The 21,351-nt window shown below is 36.5% G+C and overlaps 1 protein-coding gene across 1 annotated transcript in view; it reads right to left on the bottom strand.

Annotated features, from left to right (window-relative positions):
* Window positions 1-3,383: 3,383 nt before the first annotated feature.
* TMTC2 (transmembrane O-mannosyltransferase targeting cadherins 2) overlaps window positions 3,384-21,351 on the bottom strand; it is a 263,245-nt gene continuing 245,277 nt past the window's right edge. Inside the window, exon 12 of the mRNA XM_076333832.1 lies at window positions 3,384-6,320. Within this exon, the coding sequence (XP_076189947.1) occupies window positions 6,141-6,320 (180 nt within the window). The 3' untranslated portion in view covers window positions 3,384-6,140. The remainder of the gene's footprint in view (window positions 6,321-21,351) is intronic.

The raw sequence follows: 21,351 nt of genomic DNA, 5'->3' as shown, positions 1-21,351 counted from the left end.
CATAGAGCTCTGTTGTCATTAACAGTATGTTTATTTAAAAAAAAAAAAAAAATCCAATTGTAAAAGACTTTCTTTCATTAGAGAGTAGCAAAGGACAAAAAATGCTATGAAATGATGGTGGTTGAGAAGAAAGAAAAGCTCCAATTCTACAGCAGGAATAAGACATATTTTCTAGCATCCTACCTCTTCATGTTGTCATATAAAAATATTCACTGCCAGAATAGGAAGAACAATGCTGGATTCCAGAAACTGTGGGTGTGCAAAAGTGACTCTTTGTTGTAATGATTGGCTTTGCATATGGGATAGAAATCAGAAGAGGGAATTGATTTAAAGTAAGGACCAATACACTGTATTATACACTCACGTACTGTAGAGAAACTTACAGTTGTGGTTGCAACAAACATGTCAAAATAATAAATAAATCAATTCTATGTAAATTTAATTTCTCATTGTAATAAAGAATGGGTATGCATGAACATCTATTTTTAAGAAAGTTAGAGACAAAACATATTTCTCCAGAAAAGGACAAAAAATGCTTTGCTGACAGGAAAAAAAATCTAGAGAAGAAACAAGCAAAGCCTCTCAAATAATCTCTACTTTCTGGGATTACCTGGTACAGCAAACCACACCACTGTATTATTGGGTTGAAAAATCTATTCATTTGGGTTAAATCGTTCCTGAAATCAAAACTGAGTTTAGCCATCAAAGCCAAGTTTCATTTCTGCTTAGCTCAGAACAGAACCTGTGGCTTAAACTATTCAAACTCTGCAGGAACACTGCTTCATACAATCAGGTTCAGAGTTTCAGAAAAACAAAAATATCCATGTAAAAATAGAATGTCAGCAGCTAAGGGACCGGTGATGCAAGGAAACATAGGCTTATGCACAAGTTCTATCAAATAAAAAAACCCTCCACAACTGTTCTCACTGCATATGGCTTCCACACCTGCTTCTTCAAAAGGAAATCTTAAGGTTTTTTAAAACATAAATTTGTGCTCAAATGCACACAAACTGACACCGATTTGTAAATATAAACAACAATTTAATTTTCAAGCCTTGCGCAGAAATATCTGTAAGCTCAATAATTTCAGTAAGTAAATGTAATTATACGTTGTCACTGAAACCATATCAAAATAAATGAGTATTCAGCAAGCATGCATGATTTAATCTATTTTATCTTACACCTTCTAGGTCCACTCTGATGTTTCTGCCCTTCTGAAATGCTTCCTCATATGTAAACTTCAAAGCTGTCCGACTCTAGAAGTGTGGTACCACCAAAGAGCCAGTGCACCATGACAGGGTAAATACGATAAAATAAAGAATATATGGGGAAGGGAGAACCATCAATTTGAAATTTGAAAACAAACACAACTATAAAGTTTTCTAATCAAGTGGCATAACTTCAAGCATGCGTTCAGTCTTTCATGGGGAATATATTGTTATGTCCTCAACTCTATTATACCATCTTCCCAGGCCAGCATTTCTGGTTGGTAATGTCTGGTTTTGATTTATTATTATACCAAAAGAACTTTTTTTAAGTCTGTATTGCTTTTTTTTTTTTAAATTTACTGATGCATACCCTTTCCTGTAGTTTATCCTAGCATAACTTGATCTTGGGGTTCCTTCTTTGTTGTTTGAATAAAGACCGTCCCCCTAAATTCTTACTTATTTCCACAAAAATGTCTGCACTTTCTCCCTGACACCTCCTTCCCCACCCCCTACATAACATAGGATATATTCTATTCCTTAAAACGCATTCTTCCAATGTCACACTAGTGAATCTCAGAGAGGTTAAACATTCAGTATCTGTGTGAAGCAAGGCAGGGACTTTTCAAATTGCAGGGTCAGTCCAACTGAGGGAGCCTGTGTAACATCTGAGTGGGGTCTCTATTTTATTTCAAAGGACCAGAAATAGAAGTTTCAAAAAGGTAAATGGTTATATGGGATTCTCTTCAGATTTCTCACAATTTATTTCTAAATCTCCAGATTCTCTCACTAAAATCTCTCCTTTGCAACTATTAGGGATGCAGCAAACTAAACATAGCAATTCATCTGTTGTTGACTGTTCTCACACTTGAACTGGAGGCAAAGACTCTCTCATGCTACCTGCATTCACCCCTGCCGGGCAAAGCTGCTATGGGAATGCTTACAACACAGAGTGATGTTAGAGAGTCCCACGCCAGATCCAAATGAGCTGGTCTATTTACGCAGAATAATTTAGTGCCTTACCGTTATACCAGTTCAAACCCCAGAAGTAACACAGCCATCTGTGCCAGCTACAGAGAGCAAGTTCAGATGGGCCTGTATAAGACGGCAGGACTAAAAAGCCACCGCAGAGCTGCCATGTGCCTCCATTGGAAATAGAGGTGTATCAGGTATCTGCTGCCCAAAAAGCATGATGCTTGGAAGAACAAGAACATTGGAAGCACCACACAAGGCAGACAGAAAAGGATCTCACAGAGAAGGGTTTATGGATAAGAAGCCAGAGCAGGAGTTCAAGCACATGTTTAGACTCTATTTCCATGAGAAAGGAGTGACACAGATCAGATTATTCTTTGCATGCTCCATATACATCATCTGCCATTTCATCAAAACCTACTTAGGCAAGGAATGACCACGTCTGAAGGCAAGGCTTGACCTGTGATAAAAATAAGGCATGACAGTTGAATTTGGAAGTCAGTGACCCAAAGCCTCTCTAGTGCTCTACTCATGCCCATCAACATTTTTCAACTGTAGAGCAAATCTATCAATGCATAGGACCTAAATGCAACAGAACTAGGAAGGTATGAGAATATTAGCGTTAGGTCCATCGAGCTAAGAAGGCTCTGTCCATAGAAGATTAAGAGAAAACCAAAAGGTCAAAGAATCATGTCACTTCAAAACATCTCCTGCGCAGGAAGGCAGCAGATTTGAAACTGATCACGTGACATTGCAGCACAAGAGAAAGGTGATCTCAGACACTAAAAAGACCATATATGTAAGTGAAGTCTTCTTTCTAGTTTTTGTAGCCAATTATACATTTTAGAAGCATTTTTCCTATCATGTTTGTATGTCAATAAAAATAATTTCTAAATACATCTTATTCATCAGCTTTTATTCCCATAGAGTTTAGAAACAACAATCAAATATAATAGTTACCACAACCCTTTGGTTAGATTTAATGAGTAGAAATATTAAAAAATGCTTCCAGAGAATGTTTCTGAAAATATCAAAAAGTGTAATTGCAATGGAGTATAGAAGAAAGCCAGCTGTGATAGGTTGTACTCTACTTATGCTATATAGTTCTGCCATATGTAGAACTGTCAATATAACTCATTAAATTAGAATATTTTTTAAAAAAATTGTTGTTACAGTAACAGATAAAGGAATGCACAGTGTGTTAGTTATCAATGCTTTATTATTGAAAACAAAATTGAAATTCTCTTATCTGGCACATAAACAATTATTTCTACAAAAAGGAAAGCCTACAAATCTGATAATTTATACAAATAACAGTTTTTCAAAAAATAAAATTTTAATTTAGTAAACTTGTCTTGTGCTTTTTTATTTTTTTTAGCACTGTCTGCAATAATCCACCATAAATCCCTGAGCAGAGAGACATATTTTAAACATGTTTTAAATTTATCCCAAAAGAAGAAAGTTATCAAGCCCAGACCTATATTAAAAAAAATGTATTCAGGGACATTCTTGTTAAATTTACGCTAGTCCTTTTTTCTTTCTCTTCTTTTTTTTTTTAAAGAAACAAACAAAAACAGTTACCAATGCAAGCATGACACTGCATCACAGGAGTGCTCCCCCTTCCCCCCTTTTGTGCAATGAATAAAAATTACTAAACAAGAATGAGTACAATTTGAAGGAAACAAATAACATAGTGAATGGTTAAGACCAAGAAGCCATCGAAGTTTGATGGCGGTTGAGCAAATAAAGCTGCAGGATACCACAGTTTTATACTCAGTTCAGTTATAGTTACTATCTATCTAATTTATTTCTATACTTTTTCCAGAAAGTCAGTAAAGCAGGAGAGTAAGTTCAAGCTACCATTGTATTCTAACGCTGGTTTCAATGATAAAGTAGAAATTCAACTTTTGACCCTTCAATTTTGCTTTTCCAACCATAACATTATTTGAGAAAAACTTGACACACTCCACAAAACCAAACAATCTTGCCCCTCTGGCCCTTTGGGTAGACCAGTTGTACACTCAGCAACTTATGGTACTTCAGCGAGCAAGAGGAAAGAAAAGGAAACACACACTACTACAATTTTTTACTATACTGACTTTGAAACAGCTACTCCCCAATCTATTTCAATACAAATTTAAAATCCAAGTGTAAGGGGAGAATGACCAAGAAAGTAGAGTATAACTCAAGTGTCCCCTTTCCTGCTAGGTCGTTAGGTACACACACTAATCACAAAAAATGCAAGGAAAACCAAATAAAAGAAATAGCAACACTTACAGACTGTTGTGTTAATGGCAGGTAACGTTGCTGCAGTCAAGTAATAAATAAATAAATACAGCAAAGTCTTCTTCTCTACAGTTTTGTTGGAATGGTGTTGAACAGTTAAAAAGCAAGAACAACCCCAAACCCTTTTTCAGTAATAAAGTTTTTAACAGAAGATCCTGAAGAAGCTTCAGTTCAAGGTGCTCTACCACTTTAACATTACATCTACCATTATGAAAAGAACACTGAAGCAGATACCAAGAGGTCATTAAATGAAATAGTAAATTTTCTTACAAGCAATAATACTTATTCCAAAGAAAGAAAGCAGTTAACAAATGGCCTGGAAAAAAATGACTAAAGCTTCAATACACTGCAATTTAAAATAAATTATTTTTACATTTAAAAACTGAAGACTAAAACAGTAACTAGGCCAAATCATTCTGAAACAGAAATAAATTGAACCTCACCAAAAGCATATTTAGATATTTGACAGCTCTGCTGCTAGCACACAGGTCAGAATACAAGCAGAATGCTAATATTTGGTTAGAATCTGAATAGGTAATATTTTTTAAAACACCACCACTGTGAAAAGCAACTGGCAACCACCTTTACAGACTTCTCTTGATCTACACTGTTTTAAGCATGACCTAATCCAGTCCCTTCAGTTATTTGCTAGCCTCACCAATGTATAACATTCCCTTTTCTCTGAGTTGCTCACGAAGTCTCATTTGTAGCATATCCAAGCACTAATATTTTCAAATCTCACTTGGCTGAGTTATTGCAAAAATATTGTATGCAGAGTCCAGTTTAAAGTTGGTCTTATCTGACAGCAATGAGAGTCAAACACATTGTTCTATAATACCAATTCTTTTTTTTCTTAAGATGACAGTCTGACCACACTCATTTGATATCAGGGCAAACATCAGTCTTGCTTGTATTGCTAAATCATACCTCTGGACTTTTTTTATTTTTTTACCACTCTACATACACATCTGATGTGGAATATGGGCAGCTCCTTGCTCATTCTGTCTAGCTCACAGCCATTTGACTGTGTATCTCAAGAAAACTGCATTAAAACTTAACAAGCTGAAACAATATGCATATTCTCAGTAAACAATTATGACTGCTGTCATCTAGTCACAAGTGACAGGTTTTGGGAAAAAAAAAATTGTCCATATAAGCTGTGAAATTGGTAAGCAAGTGGTCCTAAAGTGAGATACAGCAGCATTAAGACAAACTGCAAACACACTGGATTTAGTATACATTTTAATGAGTTACAGTATCAGCAAAATACTTTAACCTAATATTACCACTTTTACTCCCATATGGCTTAGTGTATACTGTACAATTTTCCCTTAGTATTTCTATGACAGTATACATTTCAAGTACCCACCCGAAAGTGAGCAATATGGGATTTGCAATGATTTATCAAATATGCCAGAACACCTCCTCTCAAGTGCTATGGTTCTAAATATTTTTGTGGGGTAACAAGTCCTTCATGAATATCTCAAAGTCTCCCTTTTTCTATTTATCTAGCAAAAAAACTTACGCCAAAAAAGCAGAATAGCTTCTCCTAGCAGCAATTAAGACCTCTGATCCTTGCAGTCAAGTTCAATGAGTTCTCTGATCAGACAACTGTGTGGAAGTTCTAGTTCGTGGTTTTAATCAATTTAAGAAAAAAAAAGTTCAGAGTTTTCATCATCATGTTTTGGATGTCTTCAAACCTTGTTTCTCCATGATGTTCCACAATTTGCGAAGATTGGACTGAGTGATGACATCATCAGGTTTAAGTTGAAGAGCAAGGAGGTAGTTTTCTTCAGCCTCTTTCAGTTTACCATTCAGATGGAGAATGGCTCCAAGATTCATTAGGGCAGCTGGATACTGGTACAAAAAAAAGGGAAGGAGAAATATTAGGAATATTTTCAGTTTTTCTTTTCAGACAATCTTCTTCCATTTAAACAAATTATTCCCTTATGTTTGCAGACTTTTCATGGAAGCAATTTAGCAATTTAAGCAAATAGAGATAACAAGAAAAAGTTTCTGAACAGCTGCTGTATACTCTGTGCTTTAAACAGGGCAAGCTCTGGTGTCTACAGACATAGACTTCTCTCTTTAATGAGAAAACACAGAACTCATAAAGCTTTACATGTGGTAATGTTGGCATAGCACAGTTTCCAAGAGAAAATTAAAGTAATCCAAGAGTGGATTAAAGACAGGAATTTAATTTTAATTCAACCCATTGCCAATAAAGAATTTATAATCATTGGGAATAGTTAACACATTGGAGCTCATCCCTTTTTTCTCTTTGTCTTAATTATAACTAGGAGAAAATACAATCTGTTCTCAGATTCTAAGGATGTTCAGGGGTCCTAGGATATCCATTTAGATTCAGGCTGTGGCAATTATTTCTTAATGAATGATTGAATAAAATTAACAATGGTGGAAACACATGCTATTTTAATAACAAAGATGTGAAAATTTCATAACAAATCCATTAAATAGCTTCTTACATTACTAATGATTTTTCTATCTTTAGCTAAGACAAAATGTTTTTTGTTTTTATTTTTTCATCTTTAGATTATTTCATTATGAAATAATAGGTTGTTCATGATAATTAAACATGCATGGTTACTGGAGTTAACAAATACTACAAGGGCAGAAAAGCAGATTTATGAAGCTGAAGAGAACAGTCTAACCTACCTATTTGCAAGTACCTAAGGCATTCACATGCTAGTGAGAGCACAGTGAAGGCATTTGCCAAATCCATACCTTGCACTTCAAAGAAAAAGGGGAAAAAATACTATACAAAGTTCACTACGGTTCTCCCCCTCAGGTCACTATCATTTCCAATGAGCTTCGGGAGCACTCACTTTCGAAGTCACATAGTTTTGCCTCAGAGGTTAAGTGTTTCAAGGCACCACTCACCAGTGTTCTGATCAAAATGCAATACTCAAAATGTGAAGCCACATGGAAACTCAGCCTCAGACTGCTGGGTGGGGGTGTTGGTATGCTTTAGAAGTCCTTCAGTGACAATAACTTCAGGAAAATATGGTAGGTAGAAGGCCAGTAAAATATGCACTAGAGTTGGTTGCCCAGACTGATGTGGTTATAGGAAGTCATTAGGATGAGGAAGACTTACCTATGTTCCAAACCTCTCCACTAGCAAGTTAAACTCATTACTCTTATCCTTCTGAATCAAGCTTCAACACTGCCCCCCCCCTACTTCTTGTGTCCAAAAACTAAATCTTGTGGTAGAAATGTTGTTCAGAAAATTCTCTAGTTTTATATCCTACAAATATTTAATATTTTTTCAGCTTTCTTCCAGCTTCTTTTCACCTATTAACATATGCATCACAAAAACTCATAAAGAACCGTGACACATCACATTTTCAGTTCCAGGGTTTCAAAATTAAGCAAAACAAAATGAGTTCAGCCCTCCCTATTGTAAACATCATAATGCTAATGCAGTGGAATCTGAAGATGTTATTTTTAGATTTAATTTTTCTTGCTTTACCCTGACAGATTATTTCCAACACCCCTACGTCAGTTACTTTGTTCTACTAAAAATCAAAACAACAAAAAAAAGCAGCTGGATTTTATAAAGTTTTCCCAGTTAAATACAGTCACATTCTGTACAGAGAAGGAAAACTAAGCCCCTGAAGTGTAATTTTTGCTATGGACAACACATATTGGCAGCCACATTATCATAGATCCACCTTTGCAGTGCCAGTCCTGCATGCTATTTTATAATGGAATAATACAGTCCTTAATTACAAATGTTCTGGGTGCTAGTTGAAGTGATACAAGTGAAGAATGATAGGAAAACAGATCCACCGTATATGGATGGCTGTCTAAATATCCACATATTTTATTCATTCATTTATTTTTAGACTTAAGATTGTTTGAGAGAATTTTCTCAAATCATGAGTAGGATGGTCCATTCCCACTAATTGTGCTCCTTATTTGTCTAATTAGAGTTTATGAATCAAACAACTTTTTTCAAGAGCACAGTTATTGACACAGAACTGTCTTCTCACTTGAAATACAACTATGTGCATATGTTTGCATCTAGACAAAGCTTACAATTGATAAGGATTACAAAACCTTAAACCTAGAAAAACTCGTATTACATAAGACACACGTTAAAATGAGCTCAGGGCTAATTCTACAGCGTCCACAAACTTATTGTGTGGGAAGTAACACAATTGTCTCATACGGCTTCCAGAATTCCTCTCCATTTCCTTCACACCCCCCTGAAAATATGGTATGTGTATGGTACTAATCAAGTACCCTAAAGAATGTCGTATATATAAGACTATACGCCTAGCTAAGAAAACACTTCTGCCATCATGTCTTTAATTTGATATATCATTTCACTACAGCAAGCAACAAAAACATCTAGAAAAAGAACAAACTGCATGCTTTTGAATTGAACTTGAAATTTTCCAACTTCTACACATCATTCCTGATTCCCTGGAGACCCAACAAATTTTAGGCCATTAATGCTCTAAACAAATGTATCCATGGAAAACGTGAACTGATAACTCATTTCAGGTAGTGCTGAAAGTTCATTCCAACTCCTCCATGTTTCAAATGAGGAAGTGCACAGGATTTCGGAAAGACTGCTCCCTAACTTTCTAGGGTATCGGCCACCCCAACATCCATGGTTTATTGTAACAGTTGCAAGAATTTTGGGTGACTGCAAGATTATACATCAGTGCCATCGCTCTCTGACAGCTATAAATGATGGTCTGAGGACAAGAGAGCAAGAGACATTTGCTATAGTTTTTCTTCACATATATTGTCTTTTATTAAAGACAGCTGATAAAACTTTTCAGTACGTTAACAAAGGCAGTCGGCAGCTACCAGTGCAATAACATGGGACTTGTAGCACTGTATAACAAATGACACCACCTACTACTTCAAAGACTTGAAAGGAGAAACAGGCCTGCCTTCATTTCCTTTTGGAGACAGATGCTTTACATCAAAAAAAGCTGACTGGCATTTCTATCGAGGATATAAATGCTGTCTTTTATGGTCTATTGGGAATTATTCCCTTTATTAGCATTTTTATCGTGGTGTGCTTGTTTCCTTAGTGGTTTTTTTTGGGGGGGTGGGGGAGGTGCTTATGGGGAGGAGGGTAGAGGAATAACAGAGTAGTTAATGAATAACAAAATAGCAAAGGGCATATATTTAGTTGCCAGAGGTGGTTTTGGTTTACATTGATGATAATTCTTTCAAACTTTCTCTATACTACCAAAATACAAGGAGAGCCTTGGGGCATGCAAAAATTTTAATGTAAATTAAAGTCCTCTCTAAAATTGGAGAACTATGGAATCTCCAAATAATTCAAAATAATTCTGACTAGTATTTTGGGATTATATTAAAGTAACCAAGTACAGTATTGGACCCACAAACAGAATAAATCTTAATGACACAGAAGATGAATTGATTCCTTGTTCATCATCTCTGGCTCCACATATAGCAAATGCCATATCAGAAGAACAGTCCCAAACAGAAGACAAATTTACTCAAATATATGCCTAAGAAGTTATGGAGAGAGAAACAAATACACAAACACTTGACCTAGCTCAAAAACACCTCTTGCATGGCAGACAACTATTAACAAACAACAGACCAAACACAAGCAATGAAATCTGAAATTGTTTTCCCCAAAGCTCTGCTTACAGATGACCTTCTCTGCTCAACACCACAGAGTCCAGGGCAGCAGATTCTGAGATGAAAGTGCATTTTGTTGCTGCCAGGGTACTTATAAGGAAAATCATGCCAATTTTTACTCCAGTAGAATCACAAGTGCAAGCTACTTCTCACTTAGCTGTTTTAAAAGGTCACAGAAAAGATGTTGCCAATATTTGTCTTGCTCTTAATGAATTACTGCAGTGTGTGATCTTGTAGATGTTTCAAAACAACCCCAGGACTGTTTAATGAATACTGTAATCAGCATGGCCAACCCATCAGAAACACAGAGGCTAAGTGTTTTGTTTTAAAACAGCGCAATTAAGGACACCTGTTCTTTTAAGGGTTCCTGTTGAGTAAAGTCCATACTTAAAGAAGGACACAACATGTCATTCATATGTGAATATTTCACCCCAGCACTTCTAGTTAAATATGGGTAAAGAATTCAGATATTTCTCTTTGATAACTGAAGATACATAGGAGGTACAATGACTGAGTAGTGAAGCAGCAGAGTATTAGTTGTAGAATGGCTCACTAAGCATGAGAGCGAAGCATGGTGGACTGCTTCATCTTATCAGTGACCATAGGATAATGTGCTGTCATGCCTTTTTTATCCTCCTACAGTGATGGCAAGGATTTTCACTTGAACTTTTATTACTGGTGTTATTGCTGTAGCACAGCATAGTATTTTCTGAAGCAATCAAAATGTCAACAGCTCCTTTTTTATCGCTAAAGATAACTGTGGACAACAGAATCATTTCAGGGGTGGCACTTGCTTTTGACAGACCTCACATCTTTTGAGTAAAACCATGACCTAGGAGTTGCCCCAAGATGTAAGCATACTACTTTAAAGCATGGGGGTGGGCGGAGAAGGTAGAACGAGAGGCAGGGGAGGGACATGCAGCGAGGTGGTTGTTGCCAACTGGATCTTACTCTCCAATGCAATACATTGACAACACTGTAAATTCATCAGTGACACATGGAAGCAGACCTTTTTATAGGAGCGACCTAGTGTTGCCTGATAAGCCAAGTGCCAGTTATTCCTTCCAGAGACTCATGTTTCTACCTGGTTCTCTATGCTATAAGGCTTCTTAGGAACTGCAGTTTGCATGTGCTATGTCTGGTATTCCAAATCCAAACAGCACATGAATCACAACTAAGACACTGATCTCCAGTAAGTTGGCTAAGATGACAAGAGCAAATTGTCTAGGAACAGATAACTTGGTGCAAAAAGCATTCTGGAATAAGATGACAGGATGAATGGCAAAATATTATGGATCAGAGAGAATAAAAAAGCATAAAATTCAGAGTCAAGAGGGATTTCCTGTGTCATCAGCCCAGACAGCAAAGCATTCAGTTCTGCTGGAAAACAAAAAAATCAGCATCTTTGCAAACCCTTTAAAATGGAAGAATACTGTGCAACTTTTCCTCTATGACAGTCAAGTACATTATTTAAATGGCAAGTCTGCTCATGAACAATTTCTGTAAGTATGCTGTTGTGTCAACAATAGCTTTCAGCTTAAATAGTGAAGAGGGGAAATGGACAGAAAAACATTCTCCCTGCAAGTACTAATTTGAATAAACATTGTGAAGAGCACAGTTTCCACGGTTGTATTAGTCAGAAATGGACCTAAACATCTCTGCTGCAAAGGGAGCCTGCATCCCAATCTAATTACCTTAGGACTGACTAACATACATAGCTACATAAATCTAACTAACAACAAGCCTAGGCTCTAGAGGGGAGTGGATCCTTGGATTCAGCCATCATCTCTAAGAGTATTACATTGTTAATGCTGATAGAGAACAACCTTAGTTGTTATTTACTAATATGTCATTAAACAGAAAGAGACTTCATTTAGTGCTCTATTCATATTTTGTTCACCAAAGTAATAAATTATTAACCTCCAGGGAAGATGAACACCCTCCAGAAAAAAAAAGTACATCAAAAAAGAAAACACACAAAAAAAAGTAGACAGGAAAAATAGATAGTTTCTGTTGAATACTGTTTATGTAATAGTCCCATGTTAGGATAATATATCAAGTTAAGGCACAAGAAGAGCACGAGTTAATACCTGGTCACCTTAACAACTGATGATACTACATAAATGTTAGGTCATGTATTTTTTTTTTTTAAAATAATTCTTTAATTATTTTACATTTGGACATTCTTATTGGGACATTCAAAGCAGATGATGCTTTAAGCTGCCTGGTGAAAGGAGAATATACATGGAAATTGTGCTTTCAAACACTGGAGACTATCCTGTCTAAAATTGCAAACTACAGGATATGTACATTTAAAAACAGAAATTAAAAAGTGAAGGAAGGGGGTTTTACCATTTTTTTATATTTATGGGTGGCAGATGTGGGAGTTTTCATCCACAAGCATACTGTGAAATTACTCAGTTTGCTTGGAGATTTAGACATCGGCATCATTAAGGAAACCCACAGCTGTGAGTCGGGGAAGAGTTCTAGACTTGGCATGGGAAGGAAGCATGGAGCAGTCGTCTTTGTTTCTCAAATTATCACATCAATAGGGGACATTTTAGCATCAATGTACTCCAGCCAGTGGAGATTTTTTTCCTCAACATCTTTTTCAGCTTAACCTTCAGAGACTGCTCAGAGTTTTAAAAACATAGTTTTCCAAAACCAAACAAGCATATATAGATATATGTTACATCTTGCTGCTGAAAAGCTATCTACCATTGGCCTTTATATAAATTCAGAGTATACAGTTTTATGTAACAGCAAGATAACAAAAGCATGTATTACAACTGGTAAAGGCTGCAGATCATAACAGCTGAAAAAGCCCCACAAAAATGTACTTACATTTGTAATTTCTGTGTATCTAGATTTTTTTCCCCAATGGCCATGCATCAATTGCTCTGATTTATGCTTAAAAAACCTCCTAGTAATCACTCTCAGTTTCTACAGAAACCGTGATGGACATTTTTAGATAACATACTTGTATTACCATAACAAAAGCTAAACAGGAACATACATTATGAGTATTTAATATTATGGTTATATTAAAAAATAATAAACATTTTCCAGGCCTCAAAGTGTTTCTAATTAAACTTTTTAGCTTTTCAGCTCAAATGTTGTCATCAGTATAGGATATTATAATCTTACCCAATTTTCCTAGCACTTTAGGATTTCATTAAAAAAATCTTCAAATGACAATTTTTGTTTATAGAAATCCAACTGTGCTCTGACGTCTGCAGTTTGGTAATTTTAATACATAGCTACAATTATGTTATAAAATATTTAACAACTTCTTTACCTTATCTAACAGAAGTACGCTGCGTGCTAATTAGGAAGTCTGTACTCCCAGCAACTGAGAAACTTGCTGAATAGAAATGTCATCTGTACTACCATACTGACAAATGGAAATTGCTCAAAATCTTTCAGTAACAGAATTTTGTCATATTAATAAAAAGTAAGGGTTTTTTAAAATGAAATTGAATCTGTTAGTAAATGTATTGTTGCATGCACTTTCTTTCTAAACCCTCAAAACCAGAAAAATAAATGGCTTTGTGTTACTGCCTAAAGATAAACCCCACTTCTAATTTAAAAGAAATGTAAAGTGCTAAAAGAAAAATGACTATACTCTACTTCACCCAGCAGTACACAAGCAGGGCTGATTAGAATAGCTGTCCATATTAACACAATCAAAACTGGCTAATCTTCACAGAATACTCTACAGATCATCTGAGATCATGTTCACAATTATACTCACAGTATACACTACTAGCATTAAAAAAAGTTCATTTTTTTCAATCAAATAAAATGTCATTGGAAAATAAAAATGACTGCTGAGAATGAATGCATCTTCTATCTATTTTTGCCCAGATACCGGTCAAATACATCAGTACCAGATGTATTTGTATACAACTATACAACCAGAGAAGGATGTACAGCTTTTCAAGATGCTAGTCACAGGCATATGAAGTAGTGCATTAGAGCTTCCATTCTTGAGTAGAATAGCCAACTACTGAAATTTCAGAACGAAAAAGTTTTCATTTCTGGCCTTGAAAAATTAGATAAGTTCTAATTAAGGAAATCTCAAAATCACAAGATTTCCAGTGTTTTGACTCAAGTTGTTCGGATGAATGTTAAGTGTCAAACAAGGCTTTGCACTTTTGGCTGACAAGTGTAGTCAGCTGAATTAAACGCTTGAGAACTAGATTACTATTGATATTACTGTATGTTTTCCAAAACTATTTAGGTATTTGCAGTTGTAAGGTCTAGCTTTCAGGCACACTGTGTAAACCATTACGCAACTCGACATACTTGCTCTGAGCACAAAGAATGAGAATCTTGCTAATTTGTTCAAAGCTTCTATCATGCACAATCACTATTAAGACAGTCCACAGAAAAAGCGTGATATTAGAGCATTATAGAAACAGGAAAAAAGAAAAGACTAGGAGATTATTAGGCATTGTAGGATGTTTTAGGATGAATTTTAGCCTTCATTCCACTCCTCCATAGACACACTTACTTTTGCTTACTTTTTGGCTAACTTTCCCTAGACAACAGAATCAATCATTATGCCTCTATTGGTAATAATTTAATTGGCAGGTAAGTACAGCTGATGTCTACCACATGAAGTGATACGATTTCCATAACAACATGATTTATCAATAGTGTCTGAAGGTATTTTCAAATTGGTCCAAAAATGCAACTTCAGCATGTGGAAATGTTACCAAGGCAATTTTGCAAATAAAAATTAACTCCATAACTTTGTAAATAAATAACAAAACTCTTGAGATGAGGTATTGTTCAAGGAACTACATTTTCATTAGACAGTAGACACAACTGAAAATGCTTGAAAAAACCTTGTTCATAAATATTTTCTTTTCTGAAATTTCTGAATGGAAAACCTTAAAGTATTTGCATATCAAACTTTTTTTTCTTCCCCTTTGTCTTTTTTCATATGGCCACACTGTATTGACTTCAGTTTTACCCTCAGGATTATGAGAACAGCTGAGAAAAGAGGCACATACTATTGGTCCTTTGCAAAATGCTGAATTACAGTGCTCCGTGTAATTCATAAGAATTCATGCCTTACTTTTTGGCAGCCAGTAACCTGCAGGTGTTCCCTATATAGTATTTAGCAATTAAATCCACAGTACATACTAAAATTATTAACTTCCAGGTTAAGCGCAAGCATTTAATTTTGATTCTTGTACCTTAAAGACTTTAAGGCTGTAGTTTCTAAAATTTGGTCTTTTGATCACTAATAGTAAGACCACTGGGCACTAATTGCTCGCTAGGCTTTTACAAGGTTGTGACTTGTAATAAAATAAAACTACTTTCTGCTAGGGCAGCCTTATTTACCACATCTGATCAGTGACGCATATGTTTACAGTGCTTTGTGAGTAATTAATATCAATAACAGCAAGACGTGTTCAGTGGTAGATCTACACATCCTACTGTGAAAGGTTGCACTTGATACTGTATCTGCCAATAACTGCTGTTTATTGAACAGAAGTTTTCTGTATTCTTCAAACTATGTTTTTAAGAAATGGACACAGGAAGCAACACTGTGAATAATATTTTCCTTTTTAAAAAGGTTTAATTAATTATTTCTGAAGGCACAAGAGGACAACTAATATTTGCAGGACTAGCACCAAGAAATCAAAGTTCAATTCCTGCCTCTGAAATTCAATGTCAAAAATTACTCAGTGAAACCAGATGCTTGCTCCAAACTGCCCCAGAAAAAGCCCTCCATGACTGGAGCAAACTATAATCCAGGGCCACTAGAATCGCTATGCAGTTCTGCAGTCAATGGCTCAGGTTAATTTGCCTTCTCGTTATATATTTTCACTACACATACCACCCGTTCTATATGAACACCACAGGATCCTACAGAAATTAACTGTGGGTCCTACCTACCAGCAGCCTTTTTGTTAAAGTTCATTTTCCCCCCCAAATCAAAAGGTTTGCCTCCTGTGCAATTTCCATAATCTCTGTTCAGAAAGCATTTTCTTCTTCTACTATGGGTAAAACATCCAATTTGTGAACTAATCAGCAAAAAACTCCATCAATGCAGCTATCAGAACAGAATTCTCCAAACAGAATTAATGAAGGATCATGTATTGATCTTTCAAAAATGATAAAAAATGTCTGATAATTTTAAGTGTATTTAAATGCAGTCAGAATGTGAAGAAATGAAGTAGAACTACTGAGTTACAATAAAACTCCACCAAAGAACTCCACCATAAATATATCAATCATTTACCCCACGGAATCTAAGCGACATACAGAAAACTTTCATATGGAATTTAATTTAGGGTTTTATTGTGGATTTTTGTTTTTACTGTTGTTGTTATATTGGTAAAGATTTCTATTTTCTTTCACGCTGTAATTGTTTTCCGTGAGTATGAGGCAGCCAGATGCTGAGGCAACTGGCACTGTTACAAACCATAATGTCAGATTAAAGTTACTTACTGTTAGAGGAAGACAATCTTTACTGGAGCACCTGAAGAATTAGTAAAACTGCCTCAGCTTAGTAATAGAGTTGTTCATTATATGGAAGACATGTTTCAAAAGGGTAGGTACACTTGAATGTATATTTGCTCTCCCGACAAACTAACTGTAGTAAATAGAATCATGTAAATGCAATATGCAGAGCTGACCAATATACAGTGGTTCAGAATGCCTCAACAGAAAGAGACTGTGCTTTGGAGGAAATGAAAAGCTATATATCCCCTCCTCACTGCATCTTCTCATTAGCAGACATCTGATCTCTAGACAGTAACTTTCTCAGGGAAAAATACATTCAAACTGGTACTGGAGTTACTCTTAGAGACAAATTCCAAGAAAATTACTTCAGCCATACAACTGCCATCCATCCCCTTCCTAGCAGTCTGCAAACATACAGTTCTTCTCAGGCAGATCTCAGACCAAAACCAGCCTTATTGTAGGGTGTTTTTCCTCTATACAATCACCTAGATACTCCTGGAGGTGTGGGAGGGTGGGGGAGAATACCAGTTGCATCAAAACCATCTTGTGAAACAGAAACGTAAGTTCTCCAGAAGGGGGGGGGGGGGGGGGGGGATTTAATAGGATATGCCAACCCGCAACTAAAAATCATTCCTAAAATGAGAAATACATCAGAACTGTAGATTAGGAAGAAAATTAGGAAGTTATTTATTGCAAAACATCCTACTGAGAATGTACTGTTGCTGGGTTTATTTAATGAGCATTAAAAACACTTCCTTATCAGTTCTAATTGCATAATAAATTTATTGCATTGTTTCCAGAATCAGCACTAGAATACTCTATTAGGAAAAACCTTGCTGGTTTCTCTTTTAATTGAGTTCAAACAGATGGTTTAATTTCTGAAATGCTAATCTACTGCTGTGAGTTCTATATTTCATGGCACTTTATTTTTGATTGACACTGAGGGCTACATTTACAAGGCAAAGCCAATCTTGCTCTCTCCAGGAACTGATGCAGCCAGCACAGTACTCCCTGCCATATTATTATCAGACTGCCAATCACAATCAAGTGCATAGGTCTATCCATGATACATCATCTTCACTTCCACAACTTCAGCAAAGAGACTGTATCTTTACAAACTACCACCTCCCATCATCTCAAAGCATGATGATTCCTTTTATTTAAATCAATAGTACAAATCTAGGCTGACTTCCTATTAATTAGTTTTGCAAACCTATTTTTTGAATTATTCAGTAAATTAGTATCATAGTTGAGTACAAGCACAACTGTTGCACAGTTATTTTCATACTGAAAAGTAATCATAGAAAAAGAAGTTATCTGTCTACTAAGAAGTGGATGAAAAATGCTAGATGAAATAAAATCTGCACTTCAAGAGACAGGCCTAGTTGTCATCACATCCTTTTTGCTTCAAATAATTTTGATGGTGGTCTGAACATATCTATACACCCGATAAAGACTTCAGATTTGCACAATGAAAATACATATAAAAAATGGAAAAAGAAATGTGAGAACACTAAGATTTCTGTTCAACTTAACTAAGGAGCAGTCCTACAAAATTTCTGAATCAAGGTCTTGACAATAAAGTAGCTCAAGTATTATTGGTGATGAGAATTTCTTCTCTTTGGAGAATTTATGACCTATCCATTGAGAATTACAATCATCCAATGGGATTGGAAGAACAGTGTTCTGTATCTACATAGGTGCCTGGAGAGAAAACAGAACCTATACATTAATACTTGGGTGATTAACTTCTTAGGAAACATCAATGTACTAATAATAAACATGCACGATTTTTGTGAAAACGTGGTCTTATACTTTTTGGGGATTTAGTCACATAAACATTTTGAACACTGTGGGCAACAGAGACTACAATGGAAAACGGGTGCATAAAAAAACCCCACTCTGGGGTATTTTTTGTGAAGAAAAGACTTTATCAGCAGCTCCACGCAGCAAAAGGGATTGCCATCAGACATACTGAAAACCTTATATGACCTATGTCCTAAGCGAATAGCGCATGAATTATCAGAGAGTTTCTTTCTCTCAGATTACATGTTAAGCATAAAATTACTGTTTCAGCAGTTCTTGGTAAGAGTAATTGATTATTTAATGAAGATCTCAAGGTTAATTAAATTAGAAAAGAGGAGTTAGAATCATAGAATCATAGGATTGTTTAGGTTGGAATAGACCTTTAAGATCATTGAGTCCAACCATTAACCTACCACTGCCAAGTCCACCACTAAACCATGTCCCTAAGCACCACATCTACATGTCTTTTAAATACTTCCAGGGACCGTGACTCTGGTCTGATGATTCCCTGGGCAGCCTGTTCCAGTGCTTGACAACCCTGTTGGTGAAGAAATTTTTCCTAATATCCAATCTAAACCTCCCCTGGCACAACTTGAGGCCATTTCCTCTCATCCTATCGCTTGTTACTTGGGAAAAGAGACCGACACCCACCTCGCTACAACCTCCTTTCAGGTAGTTTTAGAGAGCAATGAGGTGTCCCCTCAGCCTCCTTTTCTCCAGGCTAAACAGTCCCAGTTCCCTCAGCCACTCCTCGTAAGACTTGTTCTCCAGACCCCTCACCAGCCTCGTTGCCCTTCTTTGGACGCATTTCAGCACCTCAATGTCTTTCTTGTAGTGAAGGGCCCAAAACTGAACACAGGATTCGAGGTGCAGCCTCACCAGTGCTGAGTACAGGGGGACAATCACTTCCCTACTCCTGCTGGCCACACTAGTTCTGAGACAGGCCAGGATGCCATTGGCCTTCTTGGCCACGTGGGCACACTGCTGGCTCATGTTCAGCCGGCTGTCGACCAACACCCCCAGGTCCTTCTCTGCTGGGCAGCTTTCCAGCCACTCTTCCCCAAGCCTGTAGCGCTGCATGGGGTTGTTGTGGCCGAAGTGCAGGACCCGGCACTTGGCCTTGTTGAACCTCATACAGCTGGCCTCGGCCCATCGATCCAGCCTGTCCGGACACCTCTGTACCTTCCTACCCTCAAGCAGATCAACACTCCCGCCCAACTTGGTGTCATCTGCAAACTTACTGAGGGTGCACTCGATCCCCTTGTCCAGATCATTGATAAGGATATTAAACAGAACTGGTTCCAGTACTGAGCCCTGGGGAACACCACTTGTGACCGGCCACCAACTGGATTTAACTCCATTCACCAGAACTCTTTGGGCTCAGCCATCCAGACAGTTTTTTACCCAGCGAAGAGTACGCCCATCCAAGCCATGAGCAGCCAGTTTCTTCAGAGTTAGAATATAGTTGCTAATTTCCAACATTTGTTCCCCCCATTAAAGAAAAGCATGTCTATACATTTTACAGTTCACAAAGATTAATGACTCAGAAAATACATTACGCCAATAATTAGACTGTAGAAGGATTAATATTTATGGGAATCTTTTAAACATTTTCATATCTAAAAATGAAACAAAAAGCACTCTAAATTACCGTGACGATGAGTTTCTGGCTTACTTTGCAGAGTGTTTCTGGGTATGCAGCTTACTGTTTTAAAAACTTTATGTTAGGAAGAGTTCATAGCTGCTTGCATAATTTTACTTGAAGAAATCAGGAACTACAGAGCCCAATTTACCTCTCACGTGCAGGAGAAACAGAAGCAACTCTAAACAAGTCAATGGTGTTACTGCAATGCGATATCTATGTAAGCAGAAGAAACTCAAATGTATTTTCATCAGTCATTTAGAACTTGCACAGACATAATACTGATGTATTGATTAGGGTATCAATGTACAACAAATTATTCTAGATGGGAAATAAACAGCAACTTAAAGGTATTTTAATTCAATTCCAAAGCTCACAAATTGCACTGAGTAAGCCAATCTCTCTCAGATATTTGCATATTTAACTGATTGTATAATCAGAAGAGTACAAATGAACTCCCCATAATCTAACTCACAAAACTGAAGCTGAGAACTGTAATGACATGATTTCCAGCTTTCTTCCATGCATCTTACACGAAGATGGATCACAATATCGAGAACCAGATTTAAGTATTCCATAATCACCCAAAAGCATGTTCAATCTTTGCTTTCAAGAGCTGCTACAATGCATAAGAAAACACACGTAGAGTTTTCTGGGGTAAGGCTATAAAATATTCTCATGTATTTCCCAAAGGAAATACAGTGTTTTCCACAGCTGAGTAAAATGGTTTTCAAATTATACAACTCATCCTGATATTGTGCTTCAGTATTACAGGTAAATATCCCCATTCCAATAGCCTGTGTTCTTTCTTTGTCCCCTGATGGAGATCATAGGGATAGGAAATGCTATATGGGTTTTTTTGTTTGCTTTGTCTGTTGGTTTTTTTAAAGTGGGAGGCACTAATCTCTACTGAAGTAGGAATACTTTAAAATTCAGAACAACAGCCTGTACACAAGCCTGTCTTGAAGCTAATTGTGCATGACAAAAAACCTAAATGTGTCTTTAAAATATTTAGGAGGACCACGAACAAATGTAATTGCAAATATAGAAAGATAACTTTTCATTCAAAAGAATAAACACAGTTTTCACCAAATAGCTGGACAGAGATAACAAAACTTGCACTTAGCACCAGACAAGAAGATTGAACTGAGTATAAGGACCTGGAAGGGGTGAAGCAACAACAACAACAACAAAAGAAAATTGAGCTGGGGGCCCAAATTAGATTTAAAAAGCTTTCCAGCTCAAGAGGGGCAGAGAGAGTTCATGCATGGGTAAACTCTTTGCGTGAAGTGTTGCTATTTC

This window comes from Aptenodytes patagonicus, chromosome 1 (genome assembly GCF_965638725.1).
Source record: "Aptenodytes patagonicus chromosome 1, bAptPat1.pri.cur, whole genome shotgun sequence".
Taxonomy (NCBI): Eukaryota; Metazoa; Chordata; class Aves; order Sphenisciformes; family Spheniscidae; genus Aptenodytes; species Aptenodytes patagonicus.
This window is presented reverse-complemented; position numbering and strand designations above follow the sequence as displayed.